Below are 18,261 nucleotides of genomic sequence, written 5' to 3' on the forward strand. Positions count from 1 at the left end.
TCTGTGCTTGACTATAAACTCTTAAAAGCCAGCATGACCAAAATATATGCAGAGAAGAAGAAAGTCCTTTGATGAAGGCACTATCTGACACTCACACAATAAACCCATTACAGAGAAGAAACTATAAAAACTTGTGAGAATATCTGCATATTAACTTATTACAAGATTCTAATTAAACTGTCCGATTTGAAAGGCAATAAATGTCCAGCTCGGACTGTCACGTCCATTGATTTTATCTCCTGACAGTGCCAAAGCTTTCTGTCATAGTTTCCACATGACTTGTGTTGTACTTACGTGACGCTTTGTCCCTGGTTGGGTTGCGTTTCCTGCTCCTCCCTCTACAGGGTCTTTGATAAAGACTTTCTCCGCTTTGAAAATCTCCTTCTCCGACATGGTCTCCCCGGTTGTCTTCTCATGGGACGCAGATAAGTTCTGACAGGAGAAAATGAGGCAAATGTTTAGGAGGAACTGAGAGAGTGAAACTTGAGAAAACCCAGCGAGTCGCTCTGAGCTCAGGGGGTGTGCTTCGTTTCACCACACCACATGCCCCACACATATAATTCACATGTACCCACACATGTCCCTCTGACGTCGTGTGGAGTAAAAGCCCTATGTGCAGAGCTGAGCAACTGAGGAGAGGCTCGCCAACACACACTAATTTAACCTTTGATCCTCCTGCTCCCAAAATAATTCAATTAAATCAAACATGAGTGAGCGTTCTCTGTGTCCCAAAACCAATAAAACAAAAGGGATTAAAGCTTTAAAGCATAATTTTCTGCCAGATTAGAGGTGCTTGAGATGGTGTTTGAACTACAAGTTAAGATATTAAGTTGTTAAGACAAACATTACTGTTGTGTAAACGGAAAATGTCCTTGACTGACCAGGGAACATCCCTAATAATTTGTCATGTACGGCCTCTAAAATATAGTGGAGTAGAGTAAGGTAGTTCAATACTTGAGGAAATATTTAACTAGTTACTTTCGACTTCTGATAACTAGGCGCTGAAAAATTATGTCAGTATGTGGTAAACTAAAATGAAAGGAAAATAAATCTTTAGATTAAGTATATCTTCTTTTGTGTTCACTAATATTTTGGTACCAAAAGCATGTTAAACTGTATGAATGTAAAATCTAAAGGAAGAGTTTTAATTTTTGGGAAATAAGCCTTTCCACTGTCCTTCAGAGAGTTAGATGAGAAGATTGATACCACACTTTATACTTGTGTGATAAACATGAAACAACAGCCAACAGCTGGTTAGCTTAGCTTAGCATAAAGACTTGGATCGGGGGAAAGTTTTAAAAAAAAAAAGCACTTGACACAACTTGATCTCATCCCCATCCCTCCCTCCCAGAAGCCCCTGGCATTATTATAATGACGTCAGGGGCAGCCTTTTGCATTGTAGCTTGAAGCAATAGGGGTCAGCACTGTATCATGCACCTTTCACAGAAAGAATTCACAAAGTGCTTTACAGTAAAATTAGAAAACAGTAGGACACATAGTATAAAACACAGAGACATAACCACAAACATATAAGTGGCCTCATGGACTGATAGAATAGAACAGAATATATCTTTATCATCCACCATTGGTGGAAATTTGTCTTTGGCTCACCAAACACAAAAGACAACAAAAGACAACTGTGGTTTAAAACTCATCAGTCACTTTGCTGAGTTAAGGATACTGGGATGAAGGACTTCTAAAACTTCTAAACTTCTAAAATACATTTCTGGTTGCCAAAGGGACTCCAGCACCTCCCGGAGCTCAAGAGCTGAAACTGGCCGAAGAGAGGATGGCCGCTATCTGCCAAGATACACCTCGCTTTCTTCCTTGTCCCCTCTGTTAAGAGTTGGATCAAGGGCTTTTGAGACTAAGAAGGGTCGATGGTCAGGTTAGGGAAACAAAACCACTTGCTTGGTTAGGAAAAGATCTTGGTCAACACAACTAATGACTCAAGGGACTAACTAAGAGACTAACAACTCAGGTGAGAAAATGACTCAATGTTGACTTTTAGTTTCGCACATACAAAAACTGGTCTAATGGGTGAAAGTCCTGTGCTTGTTGGACCCATCCACCTCCCCTTTACTCACTCTAAGAGGACTTTCACCCTCTTTATACAGCGTCCATTGCCCTGACCGTCTGATAATAACACAGATGGATTTACATTGAAGTTTGTTGAAAGCCCAGTGCATCTCATACAGATGCTAAAGGTGATGATGAAACTGCCTAAATAGCGTGGTACACCCTGGTAGTGAGACCAGGCTGCTCACTGATTATCATGTTGTATCTCATTTGTTGAAACTGTGAAACCAACGGGAACCTACAGCCAGGCGCTGTTTCCAGTCTTTGTGGTAAGATAATTGTCTGCTACCTCTAACTGTAGTATGTGAATATAATAATAGATTGTAGTTGGATTACATGGATGTTGCAAAGTTACCAACATGTACTTTCACTCACACAAAACAAACATCTTACTGACCACGACATAAATTCAGTCTACTCTGACTCACAGGGTTGTGATTTCTTGTGCATGAACTCGAGTTAAAGAAATATTCTACAATAATATATGTGACATTTAAGTGGAACTAAAACGGGTAATGACATGCATCATTACTAACATGAACTCCCACATTTATGGTAATTATGATCCTAAAAATATACACATATTTGACACCACACGATAATGACGCCCTTTAGGCTTTTTAATTAATCCACTGATTTTCTCAGCGCTGGTCTGTGTCTTTACTGCAGATAAGCAGTAATCACACAAATGAAAGGCTGATAGCATAACACTTATTCCTGGGACTGGGTTTAACGTAAATGGCAGCTCATGTCAAAAATATCATCCATATTGTGTGTCCAAAGCAGTTATATTTAGAGCTGAAATCAAATGCATGGAGAGTCGCTGGGAGTTTTTCATATATATATCCACTGACGTGTCTCAGGACTGCATGCATGATGAAATTATAACGACTGGGACAACTGGCTGATGTTAAAGTTTTTAAAAACACATTAAAATGTAAATGTTTCCATAAAAACTTGCTATTAGAGTCTTGTAAATGCACAGTGCAGCCATGCAAAAGTGATCAATTCCAGCTATTTTGGCTTGAATTCATTATTTTTACTATTTAATCACATTTGGTGCAGTTCTGGCCTCAGGCAAAGTTCTTGCTTCATCTATTCTGGTTGCTTCTCATTAGATGAACTTCTGGCATGAAACTGAACAAAATGCGTCAAAATAGTTCTATCGGGTATCTAAGAAAGGATAAAGGAAATGTATGCTGCCATTTCAGCTAAATTAGACTGAAGATCTGTGGTGCACAATAGGTTAAGTGGGAATAGAAAAGAAAACCCTCTCATATGGAGCAAGAAGATAATTAGGTAGGGAAGCTGGAGTATTGTGTTGCAGTACCTCATATTTCAAATCAATGGTCCACTCAGAATGCAAACTGATAATGACCACTTGAGGTTACACTTGTAATTTGAAATACCGCAAAGAGACACAAGTGTCATTCCTTTCTTTTGAATTTGAGATTTTTTAGTGGGGCAGGCTGCTCTGAATCACAGTGGTAGATTAATGAGCCGCCGACCTTCTCACAGGTAGCTAATCCTTTGCATTCTGCCCTCTGGCTTCTAAATATGGAAACCGTCGCACCGCAGGGAGTATCACTAATCTCTCATGCATTAAAACAAAAAATGTCACTCAATCTACACTGCACATAGCTGTTAACTATAACAGATTTTTTTTTTATTACTGTCAAATCAATTTCTTGCCGTCAACAGAACGCCCCACATCATTAGAGCGTGTGTGCAAAATAAGACGCAGGTGTGGGAAAGCAAAAAAGAAATTGTCCTTAACTGCCACAACTCAAACTCCACATGAGTGCATCAAAGGAGAAACAGGTTTCTGTGTAGCCCAACTCCAGCAACTGAAATAAGGTTCACAAACAGATTCTGTGCAGTGTTTGTGATGTTCACAAATAGACTAACGGTGTTCTCACCTGGCTTGACTTCCTCAGAGTAAACTCATGAATGTCAGGCTGCTTTGTTTGCTTGTTACAAGGTAAAAAAAAAGCCTTGCAAATTACATACATAAGTACTGCAGGTGGAATAATGTGATTTACTTTACAGTGTGCAGTTCCCGGAACCTAAAAAGACTTTATCAACACGCTCCAGCATTCATACCAGCACAAAGTAACAGAGAGGTCTCACATCTGATGATGCTGAATGTATTTTCATATAAAGCAAAGAGCTCTGAAGTTGGGTATGAAATTTTAAGGATAAATAGTGTTTTAAAAGACAGTTCAACATATCAGAAAACACATTTTTTTGCTTCCTAGCTGAGAGTTAAAGGAGAATAACAATATCACTTCCATATCTGTGCAGTAGCCTACTGAATATAAAGCTGGAGCCAGAAGCCAGTTAGCTTAGCACAGAGTCTGAAAAAAGGAGGACTTTTTTTGGTACACATTTGGTACACGACTTATCATTTGATACAGCCAGGCTAGCTGTTTCACCCTGTTTCCAGTCATTATGCCAAGCTCAGCTGTCCCATTTATTCTACAGATGTGGGAGTGGTATCAAGCGTTAGCCTGGAAATCCAGACTCAAATCTAGAAAGATTTTGAGTCTGGCCCTCACCGATACACCGTTCCTACCCAAGGGGCGGCACTAACTGAGGCATTTCAAATGCCGCTGCACACAATTGGATAGCAGATAGCCAATCAGAGCAAAAAACAAGGTGACGTATTCATTGCAGTTAGCCCCATTGGTTTGCCGACCAGTGGGGCTAACTGATATATTGTGCTTTTGCCGTATCCCGTTGGCAAAATGGCAAAAACGTCCTTCCTGGAAGCGAAGGCTTCTAGGGCAGTCTTCTCTTCCTCTCTCAAGGAAAAAAAAAGTGTAGTTGGCTTAGCATTTCTTCCAAAGATAAATTGAATGGACGCGGTCCTTCGGCAGCTGCCATCTTGGCTGTTTACTTTTCGACTTCTACGGCGCAGCGCTGTCCTCATCATGTTACGCCCGCCCAGAGCCCGCCTCTGTCAGATAGACTGATCTGATTGGTCCGATGGCAATTCAGCGGGCATCTGGATTTCCAGGTTAATCAAGTGTCTTATCTAACTCTCATCAAAATTTAAATGTTTAATTCAAACAGTTTAACATGCTTAGCAACAAAATACCTGACCAAAGAGCACAAGACAGAATTTGCACAAGGTTTGTTTTTTTTCTCACATGCCGACATAATTTAGTCAAGCAGCAAAAAGTAACTCAACTTTAACATTTACTAAACTACTGTATTTAAGGGAAACTGGCTATTTGCAATTAGCTCTGTATCATCACAGTGTGTGTAGATGAACAACACAGTGCTTCCTCCTGTACCGCATTTCACTTCACCTGGTGGACCTCTGCTGCTGGAAGTTGGTGAAGTTCCAGGGAAATGGGGCAAACCCCATGAAGCCATGGTGCTAAAAAAGACCTTTTCCCATGGACTTAGCAGATTTTTTATTTATTCATTTGTTTGTTAGCTGCATCAAATTCCCAGTACAATCACCTAAGTAACCCAGAGTCTTTAAATCAGTATGTCCTAAAAGTTGTAAAATGCACTAATAGACAAATCCAGATTTAATGTGAACTGTCATTCATGTGGAGGAGCCCAAAACCAAGCAGCTGGGAGGCGGGTTGAAGGAAACGCTGGTACGCTTGCTCTATGGGCCCATGGATGCTGAAAATCTACCCAGGAGTTAAACATTTTTGGCTTTGTGCACCACTGAGCAACTTTCATAGGAATGAACGGCCCTTTATCCAGTCCTCTTTAAGCCCAGTTTAGACCAAAGATTTGCGACGAGATGAAACAGCCAGATGGCGTTTTCACTTGCTGCAACAGGTGCTCCATCTCTCCTCTGTTTCCGTCTTCATGTGTGCCAGCGTCAGACGCTGGGTTGCTACTGCTGCTGGCTGTATGTGCTTATGCCTACCTCACACAAACACATTGTCATTGACTGATTAATTGACGCTGGTTATTTATATTATTGTGGCGTGTTCATTATGAATACAGTCCATCTGATGCTAGTTTTGTTTCTGTTTTTTGCCGTTTCATCACCACAAATGCAACTGTGGCCAGTATTTCACTATCACTACCCTTATTCATATTTCAAGAAGCTACAGATTATATTCAGCCACAAAATAAGCCTGAAAAGCTGGAAATCAGAACAGAGGTAAAAAAAAAACTTGTTGCACAGAGATGATATACCATCTCATCTAGTTGCATTGGTGTGAACTGGCAGGTTTTTAGAACATTGCAGAATGGCACATTGCAAGTAGTTGCATGTTTCAACTCGTCTCATCATGAATCTTTGGTCTGAACTGGGCTTTACACACCCTCGATAGAGGGGGAAGCCAAGCACCCTTCATCCGCACACACTGTGATGACAACGAGCTGGTTGAAAATCTGCAACGTTTCCCTTTAAGTATTATAATTGTGAGGTGCTATTGGCCTACATTACTTGAGTATTTCTGCTTTATGCTACTGTATATTTCTACTCCCCTACATTACAGAGGGGAATATTGTACCTTTTACTTTACTTAACAGTGAGCCTATTGATACGAGTTACTTTACAGATTACATTTTTTCACATAATACATCATCATGTCGTAAAATATGACACATGGTTATAGATAAAAAATGTCAATTGGTATATATTGTTCAATAATAATAATACACTATTATAATATAGTAATATAAACCTCTAAATTGTGATATTTCTTGCACAACAGTGTAAAGCACTTTGTAACTTTGTCTTGAAGGTTTATCATAATTATTATTCAGTAAAGAATTTAAGTGTCTCTTTCTCCCACTGCTATTTCTAAAATAGCGAAATATGTCACCAAAACCAAATGTTTCTTTTGAAGTCTCTGGCACTGCTCTTTGGTAAACAAGGAAAAAAAACTCTCAGAGCAACAATATGAAAGAAAGATGGAGGTAGGAGTATAGACGGACAGACAACTAATAAAGTGGAAATGAAGTTCAAATGAACATGACAGACAGAGATGATGCATGTATGAAAAAAATAACACGTATGCTAAAACATGGGTTTGCTCAGCGCTTTGAGATATGGCTCATAACATGAAGGGCTGCCACTCCTCTTGGCAATAGCAGTGGGTGAAGTTGGGAAACTAATGGTGCCGCCAACCCCAGTGAGAAGACCTTTGAAGTCTATCTTCAGGCAGCAGAAGCAGTCGGCTATCCCGAGGCACCCAGAGTTGAAGTGCTGACGTGATGTTGATGCTGCATGAACATCCAAAAACACATTAACCCCTTTAGCAATCAACATTGGGGGTCCAGGATGGTTGCTTTCAATAACTCCCGTTTGAACATTTGTAATTTGGGTGCACTAAAGTGAGTCCTCAATAAAGTTGAGCCCAAGAGTAGAAGAGGAAAATAGAAAGTATCTTTCAAAAGGAAAATATCGTAAAGAAATATTAATGCTGTGTGTGTTTTCTGTTGGTGTTTGCCTTCTAATCAATTATTTGAATCTTTTCATGCAGTGTAAAAACACATCTTCCTCTATATAATGCACTCTGATATGATGAACTGAGATGCTATTCACATCACAATTACTTATGAGCATCTGGTATCACTGACTGAAAATAGTATGTAAGACAGGGAACATCTGATTCGATCCCTGAGGCTGTTCAGGCATATGTTTGATATTGATATAGACGTCTTGAAATGTGATGCACTGATGTGTGCTGTGTCTGTGTGTGTCAGGCGTCTGGAATAGAAAATCATTTTGATGATGTCAATGATACTCATTTCCTTCTTTTACACTTTTAGAGGGAAATACATGACAAGATTTCACGTTGAAGGCTTCAAGCATATAACGTTAATTTTAATTGTTACATATATACACCGCGTTCCAAATTATTATGCAAATTATATTTTTCTCTGATTTTCCTAAATAGTCGATGCAAATGACNCTTTATGACACTTAAATACAATTTGCATAATAATTTGGAACGCGGTGTATGTTCTAAAATTGAGAAATATTTACAGCTTGTGAATCTTCCCTGAGGATGAGTCATGCTGACAAAAGGTAAACCATCTGAGAAAGACGTTGTGGTATATTTGCTAAAATGTCGCAGGTAAGAGTAAGACTGAGTCTTCCTCAGAAGCAAAGATGCTCTTAACACCTGGTATTAACATGCGTCTCGGTGACTGAATCACAAGGGGACAGCTAAGTGCAGGCGTGAATTCCCCCTAATGTGTTCTAAATGCGTTTGGAGATCTGATCACTCAGACCACATTTGGAGGTTATCTGGGCCACAGATGGCGACATTTTATAGCAGTGTTTTAGCAGCTTATCTTACTTAAACTGTTGGTTTCTGCTGTTACACGGCGGGTTAGACAAGGTGCTTAAGGACCATTTCTGAAGCCGCTCTCCTCCGAGGCTGGCAAATGGTGAGTTCAACAATCCCAACAAACTCACACAACACCAAACAATAATTGATAACCATTAGGTTACATTAGCCATGTGATGCTAATAGGTAACCCTCTTACTGTGTGTGTACAGGGAGCCCGGTCTCACTCCGAAATTGTCGAAATCCGACGCTTGGGCAATGACTTGTGGTGTCAGAAATCAACAAAAAAGGCATCCTTTAACGTCAGCATGACACGCAGCTGGTTGCCGTTATAGTTAAACAGTGCCCGGCGGCATCAGGGGGAAACGTGGTGGGACAAGTACAAAAGTTAAGCTGGCGAAAGTCCAAATGGGGTGGGTGGGAGTGGTGGTGTATGGGTCAAACAAACACCAACTTTCACCTGAGAGAGCGGTGTTTGTGTCCCGTAAGACTCCAAACCCTGTTCTTTTTTCCTAAACCTAACCATGTGTTTTCGTTGCCTAAACCCAACCATGTGTGTTTGTTGTTGAAGTAAAAAAATAAAATAAAAAAAGGTCAATTTGTGGTGTTGTACCAACGTAGTGTGTTTATTTCGAAAGAGACTGCATGTAAATGTTAAATTTCCTGTGCAAACAGAAGCGTATCCTGAAAGAAGACAATGCATGTAACAGGCAGTGTCCCAGAACATCAACAACCAACACACCCAGGGCACCTTGCACACTGTATGTGGACGTCATGACCAAGCGTCAATATGTGACGAGGCCAGAGCGAGAATGGGTTGATACAGGCGAGCTTTCACCAACTGTCCCCAGTGCAGAGCTCACGCTCCCACTGCAGGAGTTTCCGAGCGCCAGTAGGGCAGCAGGAGTGCGGGATGCGCTTATCTCATGATAAACAGAGAGAAAGAAGGGCAGGGAGGGGCAGAGTGAAACTATGCACTACGTGCAGCTCTGCAACTACATACGATTTTAGCAATTTTAAATATTTATAGCTGTAAGTGTACAGATGGCATAAAAATCTCCTGCAGATCCAGACAACACATTTGGTCAATGGAAATGATACATGTTTCTTTGCACATAGAGCGGGGAAGAGAGATCCAATCACTTGTGGTCACTTGAGACACATGTAGAAACTCATTCTAATGCCAGGTGTAAACAGACAGACATAAAGCTGTGCTCCTCTGTGATCCGATCACCCAGGACACATGTTAACACTGCGTGTGCTTTAATCCTCATACTACTGACATGATGAAGCAGCCTTCTTCCATCTTAGAAACATCGCCTGCCTCCATGTGTCCATCAGCTGCAGAGACTCTCATTCACGCATTCATCACCTCCAGACTTGATCATTGCAATAGTCTCCTCTAAGGCTCATCATCCAGAGCTCTCCTGAAACTACAATATATCCAGAATACAGCTGCTTGTCTTTTCACACGCTCTCACACCTGTGACCACATCAGCCTTGTCCTTCATAACCTCCACTGGCTCCTACCACCTCTACAACCTCTAAAAAAACGTTATCTTCTTCTTCCTCTCTGCATAGTTTCCCTTCTTATTGATTATTTCATTTCTGTTTGTTTTCTTTCTTTTGTTTTGTCGTTCTTGTCCTCTGTAAAGCCTCTTTGAGTATCCAGAAAAGTGCTATACGAATCCAATGTATTATTATTATCACTAGAAACTGAGTCATTTATTTCAAACAGCTGTTTTCACTATTCAAAATTTGTTGCGATTCAGACAAATCTCATGCTCATGATGTTGCCCATTATTGTTCTCTGCACACTCACACGCAGATTTTGCAAGTTATTTTGGCTTTACTGTTGAAAGTGTTCAAATAAATACAGTTAGAAGTGGAATTTTTGAAGAAGTGCTTTGCAAAAACAAGTATTGTAAATCAGGACTTAACTGGCATGTTTGACAAATACAAGAAGAAAGTGGGCAAGGTCATATGCCGCCATCATTATTAAACAGGCACAGAGCATTATAACTGGTAGCACGCAGCACGAGGCTGCGGGCTCAAAAACAAGATTACATCAATTCATGGAATAAACTGGCTGAAGATTAGTGAGGAGTCAGGCAGGCTAAGCAAGCTCATTTTCAACGTTAGAGAGTTCTCCCCAAAATATAAAATATGAGCAAGTTGGTCTATCTGAGCACCAAGTGACCAATTAGCTACATTAATAACACATATAAAGTCAGTATGTGTGTTCTGATTAACGCTTTGTCATCAAAGCAGTAAATGAAAACCAGTAGGTGATAATATCACTTTTTAATCTCCTGGGTGTGAGCTGCTGCTGCTGCTGCTGCTGCTGCTGTTGTACCTTATTTGGTTTTCCTGTCAGAGCTCCAGATCTCTCCTCCTCCGTAACAATGCTTTCAATTGGTAATTTCTGCACCACTGGCACAAATGTGAAAATAGAGGGCTTAGATGGCACTCCTATTGAAATCTGTAAAAAAGAGAGGAGAGGAGCAGATCATCCACGTTACAAGCTCTTCATAATCATTCCCCAGTGATCCCTCTGCAGAGCAAAAAACGCTTGTTTACTCACAGTGACTGATGAGTCAAGCATAATGAAACTTCTCCTCGATTAAAGTTTACGGCATCGTGTCGAGCTCTCAATAAAATCCATGTTTCAGCCACTCACCACATGTCACACACTGAATTTCAGATTTAGAATATCGTATTTCTTTCTGCCTGGCAGGGTTGAGTAACTATACCCCGCCACTAATGAGCCATCATCACACACAGATCAGGCAATTTAGCACCCTGCAGCTCAAAGCCTCAACACCCAGACTCAATGAGGAGTAATGAGCTGCAATTAAGTCGGCTCTGCATAAAGCACCACACAAGTCTTTTTATTTGTGCTGTGTTGTTAGTTTTGGTGAGAAATGTCAAATATTATTCAGAAACTCCGTAAAAACAAGCCAAAGGGTTTTTTTGTGTTAAACTGTTAAGGTGACTAAAACCTGAGCATCTTTAATATCTACTGGCTTTTACCACTGCAGGAACCAGACAACCTGCCCAATGTCAGCACCACGGTGATACTAAAAGTTCCAGTGATGTCACAGCATGGAAAGAAATAACCCAGCACTACCCTCGATAAAACAATATGAGATATAAAGCATTAATTAGTGAGCTTTAGAGGTGCTGTCCGCCTCTATTTCTAGTTTTTACACCAAGATAACCAGATGCTAGTTGTAGCCAAATGGACAGAGATAAGAGAAGTATTGATCATCTGTGTCACGGGAAGAAGACGAATACGTGTGTTTACCAAAATGTTGATTTTCTTTAAGCATCTTTCATGTAAAGTTTTACATTGTACGCTGATTTTACTACTATCCTACTGTTTGATTACTGCAATGAATGCAGAACTTTAACTTCTGCCTGTATAGTGTGGCATCTTGCTTCATGGCTTTGTGTGATGTGAGCTCATCATTCTGTTTCGCTCTCATTATCAGTCTGGGCGCTGTGCCACCCCAAACTCTTTCAGTGGTACTTGCTATGACAGACAAACTCCTTCAGTCAATCAGCATAACAAAAGACAGGGGAACATGTTCATCGCTGACGAAGCCAGTCGGAAACAAGTTTTTGTGGAATATAGACAGAAGAATGGTGAAAACTTATTTTCCTCTGAGAAACTCTGTAAGTGCATACTCTTGTTCTTCACTCTATTTCTGCGATAACTTTACTTACCCCACCCACATTTAAGAGTACTGGTAGCAGTGGAAAAGCTAGAGCCTAGGTACCATGTCTGAAGGGTTACTTTTGGTTCCAAAGGTACTATACTGAAAGAGTTTGATGAAAACGGGGCTTTACCTCAGCAAGTGCAACACAGTCCCTGACTGGCTGCTTACGTCAGCTATGGTGCAAACCTCTGTTGGCCCTGATTGGATTATAATTGCTAGAAAGTGTTTGGGGCGGTAGTGAATCCAGACTGATACAGAGAAAAAAAACAGAATGTTGAACATCATGATGGTTTTACCAGGCCAGGCTTTCGTTGCATTTGCCCCAATTACTATATTTCACACAGACAGCTCTACCTGCATGTGTAGGCATTTTATGTTTTTAACGAATCCTTCTAGTGCAGCAACTCCTGGCTGATGACGCTTTTAGCACCCTGAATGTTATTTTTACAGCATGATTACTATAAAGTGCTTTTTTCAAAATAGCACTTTCACTGCCAAATAATTATTGGTGTCCTCTGTGAAAATGAAAAGGCTTATTTAAATCCACTTTGGTGTTGACATTATAAAACTAGAGCCCATCTTGTGCTGGGATCACACCAGCCGCAATACAGTGATCCAGGGGCATAAGGTTGGGGGGCCTGTGGCGCCCTCCCTACTTCCTACTGCCCTACTTGCCCACCTTGCTTGGACTTCACCCATCTTTGAACTTGGCCTTCATTTTGATCTCTCTTGATCGCGACGTCATCACGTTTACAAAAGACAGACAGACATATAAACACTTGGCAAAATACTCAAAATGGCTTCTGTGGTAGTTCCTGCTACAGTTGGTGTCGCATGAACCACGTTGATGACACACTCTCTCAGACTCATGAGGTGAAGACAATACCAGCTGTTGCTACATTGTCACAGCTTGTCACAACCTCTGGGACAAGCAGGTCCATACTGTGAAACCACTGTTCTGTCTGCAGAGGTGACCTGTTGCATCTGGCTCTCAGCTTTTCTTAGCCTGCATAGCTCAGTGGGTACAGGGCAGCGTTCACGCCATCAGCAATAATGGGTCGACTTTCACTGGGGCCCCTCATGCTGGTGGAGCTGCACCATATAGAAAACGCCACAACATCTCTCTGTACTGATTATCTTGAAAGAATTAGAGCTGTAAAAATCTAAATTCAAGGGGAACATTTATGTTTCCAGTTACTAAGCTTACAGGTTTACTAATCTTAGATGCACTTGGGGAAAAAATGCTCTGTGTTTCTGAATTAATGAAATTATTATCTCAAAATTACAAGAAAAAAATATATACAAAAAAATCTGCTCTTGTGTTTCTGAAATAACAACATAATAATCTTGCATATTCTTGTTTTTCTGAATGAATGAAATTTTTTTTTCCTAAAAACGTTTCTTTCTCAGTGAACGCACACTTTGGTAGTTGAGCCACTCTATATGCTTTCCATAAATGTGAGCAGGGCTTCAATTACTAAGGTGGCAACACAATGCCCAGTGCTGTTTGTGTTCAATGAAATTTCATAGTCTGGACATGTGAAAACGTTTCCTATTTATTCTCACTGCGGCAATCAAAGCACACTCCTCAAAAGTACTGCGCCTGATGCTGCTTACTAATCACACTCCCTCTCTCCACAGTGTCGACAGGTCATCTGCAAAATGTAAACTGAAGGAAAAGGGCACTGAGATTTTCTACACTAATCAGTGGCAGTTATTGTAGCACATACTTGAGACTCTATTAAAAATAGATCACACAGCCCCCGCTGGCTGACGTAGATGCAGTCAAAGAATCAGCATTAGTTTACTTTTCACCTTTCATCTCCCAGTTTCACTGCGGTTCCACCAGCTTGCCTGGTTCTTATATAATAATATTTGGTGGGTCGAACATTTGAAGAAGATGAAAGCTCCGAGACAAAATGATCACCAAGATGTTAACAAAGCTAGATTTCACAGAGCTTCATTTTAAAATGTAAAATTGTGTGTATTGTTTGGATGGCATGTTGTGTTCCCTGCTGTGACTATTTTTTAAGTTCTTACTTTATGCATCATGTCTGATAATTACATGCTGGACTTCAAGAATGACTTGACTGCACTTGAAGGCAACTTCTGTTTCCAAAATGAGTGCTGGTATCTGCCTTACATGAGGAGAAAAAAATGTTTTATATGATTTCCTCTATAGTCTGTGCAGCCTCATGGTTGGGTGTAAAAAAATTCTGTCACATAAACTTTTTAAATAAAACAAAACATTAATGCCTTTAACAGCTTTTGAGTCTGATTGAATGATTAGTGTTTTTTCTATGCATTATTACATACATCAAAGCCATTCATTCATTCATTTTCTATAACCGCTTATCCTTTTGGGGGTCATGGGGGGGGCTGGAGCCTATCCCAGCTGACGTTGGGTGAGAGGAAGGGTACACCCAGACAGGTTGCCAGACTATCACAGGGCTGACACATAGTGACAGACAACCATTCACACTCACATTCACACCTACAGCCAATTTAGAGCCACCAGTTAACCTGCATGTCTTTGAACTGTGGGAGGAAGCTGGAGTACCGACAGCAAACCCAAGCTAACACGGGAAGAACATGCAAACTCCACACAGCAGGGCTCCCCCATCCTTAGGTTCAAACCCACCACCCTGGGTTTGCACAGTAACCCTCTTGCTGTTAGGTAACAATGCTAACCACTGCACCACTGCAGCCAGTGATTCTCAAATGGTGTGCCGTGATGCCAATCCAAGTGTGCTGTGGAATTCTGTGATAACCACACATTAATATTGCAGTATTCAACTTCCTATCCCACTTCTTGATAAAGAGCCAGTCTTAGCTTTAATTTTAAAAACCTTCACAGGGAACATATTTTTCGCAGTTAGTGCATGGGAATTACAAGTGTGCGACACATTAAAAGCCGTGATTGGCAGCCAGTTTATTGTATGGAGCAAATTACAACAAAGCACCAGCGAAGCGCCCTACCACCGAAAGCAAAGAGAAAAAATGTGTCTTGAGATTTTGGCATGTCCTATGGTGTGCTATACTTTTAAATGTCGAGAAGGACCGTGGCCATTGGAAGCTTTGAAAGCATGGCTATTCAACAAGTTCACCAGCACCTCTGCTGCCCTTCAACTCAATTTGAACAGGCCTTTTTCATTATAACACCCAACACATCAAGATAAAAACACTGATCTCCGAGTCATTATGTATAATTTTCCAAGGCATATTAGTGGGTGAGGGTTTGTTTTTGACATATTTAACATGTTCAGATAAAGTAAATGCACCAGCTACAGAAATATCAGTGGAAATGTAAAATAATGCTGAGGTCCTATCTGCTGAATAAAAAGCTCACCTATTGTAGCGAGGTGCAAGCTCGCCAGTCGACATCAAAGAAAAGAGAGGAGAGAAAGGCTGTGCACTTTGATGTAACGCTGATGCAATCTTTTTGTTTAATTCTAAACATCAAGGTTTGGGCACATCGCAACCTCCTCAGGATTCATCTAACGTACATACAATAGAGGTGCTGTTATTCAACATGAGTGCCATGAGTCCATAGGGAGTTACTTTAATGGCAAAAAAAGCCTCTGAAATAAACATGTCCACATGTTGAAGAATTGGCAAAGACGAAAAAAAAAAACATCTGAATTCAAATGAAGCAATGAGGAAAAGTCGTATTTGCTGTCAAAACAACCTTTCCATTAGCCTCCAGTCTCAAATATACTGATCTTATCAGTGTGTCCAGACGTAGCATTGAAATAACTGCAGGATCATAATGTCACTTCTGTCATAAAGATGACATTTATACAAACCAAATATGAGGCTTTTTGAGTTCATTCAGGGTTGTTGGCCTCTCTGGGTCATTTTATTTTCCAGAGGAAGCAGAAGACAGAAACAGCTGAGAACTAACATATGCATTTACACTTTGTATCAAAGAGTTCGTACAGACAGGGACAAGTCAAAGTACTTTTCAAGCACTAATTTTCGCTTGAATGGATGACATTGTTTTCGCCACAGCCATCTGTTGCAAGAAAGAGATATCTCGTCGTCCTGTTCAGCCTAAATGGGCTTGTATTGTTTTGCTGTCTAAATTCCTCGGCAATTTCTAGCCAATCGGCATGGGTGGGCACTTTATAAAGACAGGTAGTTGTCATCCAAGCCCTCTTTCTTTGAGGCCAAATTGGTGGTGGGGCTGGTGTCTTCTGGTGGTGGTATCGCCTTCGTGTGTGCTGTGCTCGCCTGTCCATCCTCATCTTCATCATTCATGCGTGTGTGTGCATGTGTGACATGGGGTGTATGGCAAGCCGTTTTAACATTTAATAGCTAGACTGGATATGCATTACTGATATCTGCAACATAATTTTGCCTAGTCAAAACTCTTATTCAAGATATCTGTAATTAGATTTTGACTAGTCAAAACTCTAATATGGGGTGACTCCCATTTGGGCTACCATCCTCCCTTATTGGCCCACCTCTCCACTGGTAAGCCTCAGCTTCAGTGAATTCCCCTTGCCTGTCCCCACTGAGTGTTTGAATGTGTGTTGACTGTCCCTTTTACTCATATTGCGTTTTTTATGATTAATCATTTTAAGAGATTGTTAATTAAGAATTATTGTTGGATGGATGTACATCTCCTGCCTCGTAGTATAACGGACCTGAGTGCCCTCTGAGTTATTTAAAGTAATATGAGTCCTCAGGTGAAATTCCTAGGGTGGAGTGCCCTTAAAATCACCACCACCCTGCCACAGTACAGATTCATTAATGGAGTAAATACAAGTTACCAAGGCCTAAAATTAACTTACTATTAATTAACTGCTTAGTATTATTAAGACATTTGATTGCAAAAGGACAAAAAAAGCAGGAAAATATACAGAGCACAGCGCCACAATTAGTCAGCTTTTTGGGTTGGAAATTCTGTCACGGGGGACTCCTAATTTTACCAGCCTCCTTTCATCCACTAAAATGATATCCAATTTATCATCTACCATCTCCCTGATTCCATGTGACCGCAGCATAACTCATACGATCTCAAAAGCACTCAGAGTTTCTATAAATCTTCCTTGTTGGTATAATGTGTGTACAAAACTGAAAGGGAATGGTACATGGACCTGCACTTGTATAGCGCCTCTCTAGTCTTCCAACCACTCAAAGTGCTTTTTACACTGCCAGTCACATTCACCCATCCACACACATAATTCACCGAGGCCACCGCATATGATGCCACCTGCTACTCAATTTTTAATACACTCACACACCGATGGAACAGCTATCAGGAGCAATCTTGGATTCAGTATCTTGCTCAAGGATACTTCGACACATGGACTGGAGGAGCCGGGGATCGAGCTACTGATCTCTAAATAAATGGACGGCCTTTTCCTTCTGAGCCACAATTTACAAATAATTTCTACACATTTACAAAACTTGCATCTCTCCAGCAGAGTTTTCGACAGGTTCAAGGGATGATGTCCGAGCACACACTTACTGATCATCATTTGAAAAGCTAAAATCTCAGCAAGTGACACCATAAATAAAAAATCTGAGACAACTAGATGTGCCCAAAAAACATATAATAATGATTAGCCACATTTCACTGTCTCAGTACCTGTACTCTGTGCAATAACACACCAAGCCATCGGTGCGCATTTGACACCTTCGTCAGTGTGGTGTGTCCCACACTGTTGCCTCTCATCAGCCCCTGTTGGCTTTTTTTGAGCTGATTCAGCATACTGAATTGCGATTGCGATGGCGGAGCGTGTCGGTGAATGAAACCACTCTGATTGGCAGTTCAGCTCAGTGCACGAGAAGAGAAACCAAAATGAGGAAAGTAAACAAAGAGCAAATGTCTAGAAGGAGTGAGACCAAAACAAAATTGTTACATAAGGTACGATTGTTCTGAGCTCTTTAGCAGAAAAGTATCATGATGGTTTGTGTTGTTGTTCACTGGCACACGGTAAATATAGTCTGCTCTTTCAACACTGGATTGTGTTGCTAATGTGCTCACTGGCAAACTAGCGTTGAGACGGTCTTCTGGTTTCCCATTTTGAGTGATGAATAAAGACGGCCGCTGCCTGCTGGTATGAGAGAATTATTTCCTGGCAGGCACAGAATGTTCGTTCTAGTTGGCCGTCAGCTGTGGTCATAGCGGTGTGTTCTTGTGCAACTTTTTGGCTCAGATACAGGCAACATGA

General features: G+C 40.8%; 1 protein-coding gene across 3 annotated transcripts in view; it reads right to left on the reverse strand.

The window, feature by feature from the left end:
- Window positions 1–18,261, reverse strand: part of mlip (muscular LMNA-interacting protein) — a 40,094-nt gene that overhangs the window by 19,780 nt on the left and 2,053 nt on the right. For 2 of the 3 annotated variants that reach the window (XM_050071220.1, XM_050071219.1), the window contains exons 2-3: window positions 10,714–10,839; window positions 295–432 (exon numbers count right to left, since the gene is read on the reverse strand). In XM_050071220.1, the coding sequence (XP_049927177.1) occupies window positions 295–432; window positions 10,714–10,839 (264 nt within the window). The remainder of the gene's footprint in view (window positions 1–294; window positions 433–10,713; window positions 10,840–18,261) is intronic. The other variant, XM_050071221.1, reaches the window with a different exon arrangement.

This window comes from Epinephelus moara, chromosome 19, assembly GCF_006386435.1.
Source record: "Epinephelus moara isolate mb chromosome 19, YSFRI_EMoa_1.0, whole genome shotgun sequence".
Classification (NCBI taxonomy): Eukaryota; Metazoa; Chordata; class Actinopteri; order Perciformes; family Serranidae; genus Epinephelus; species Epinephelus moara.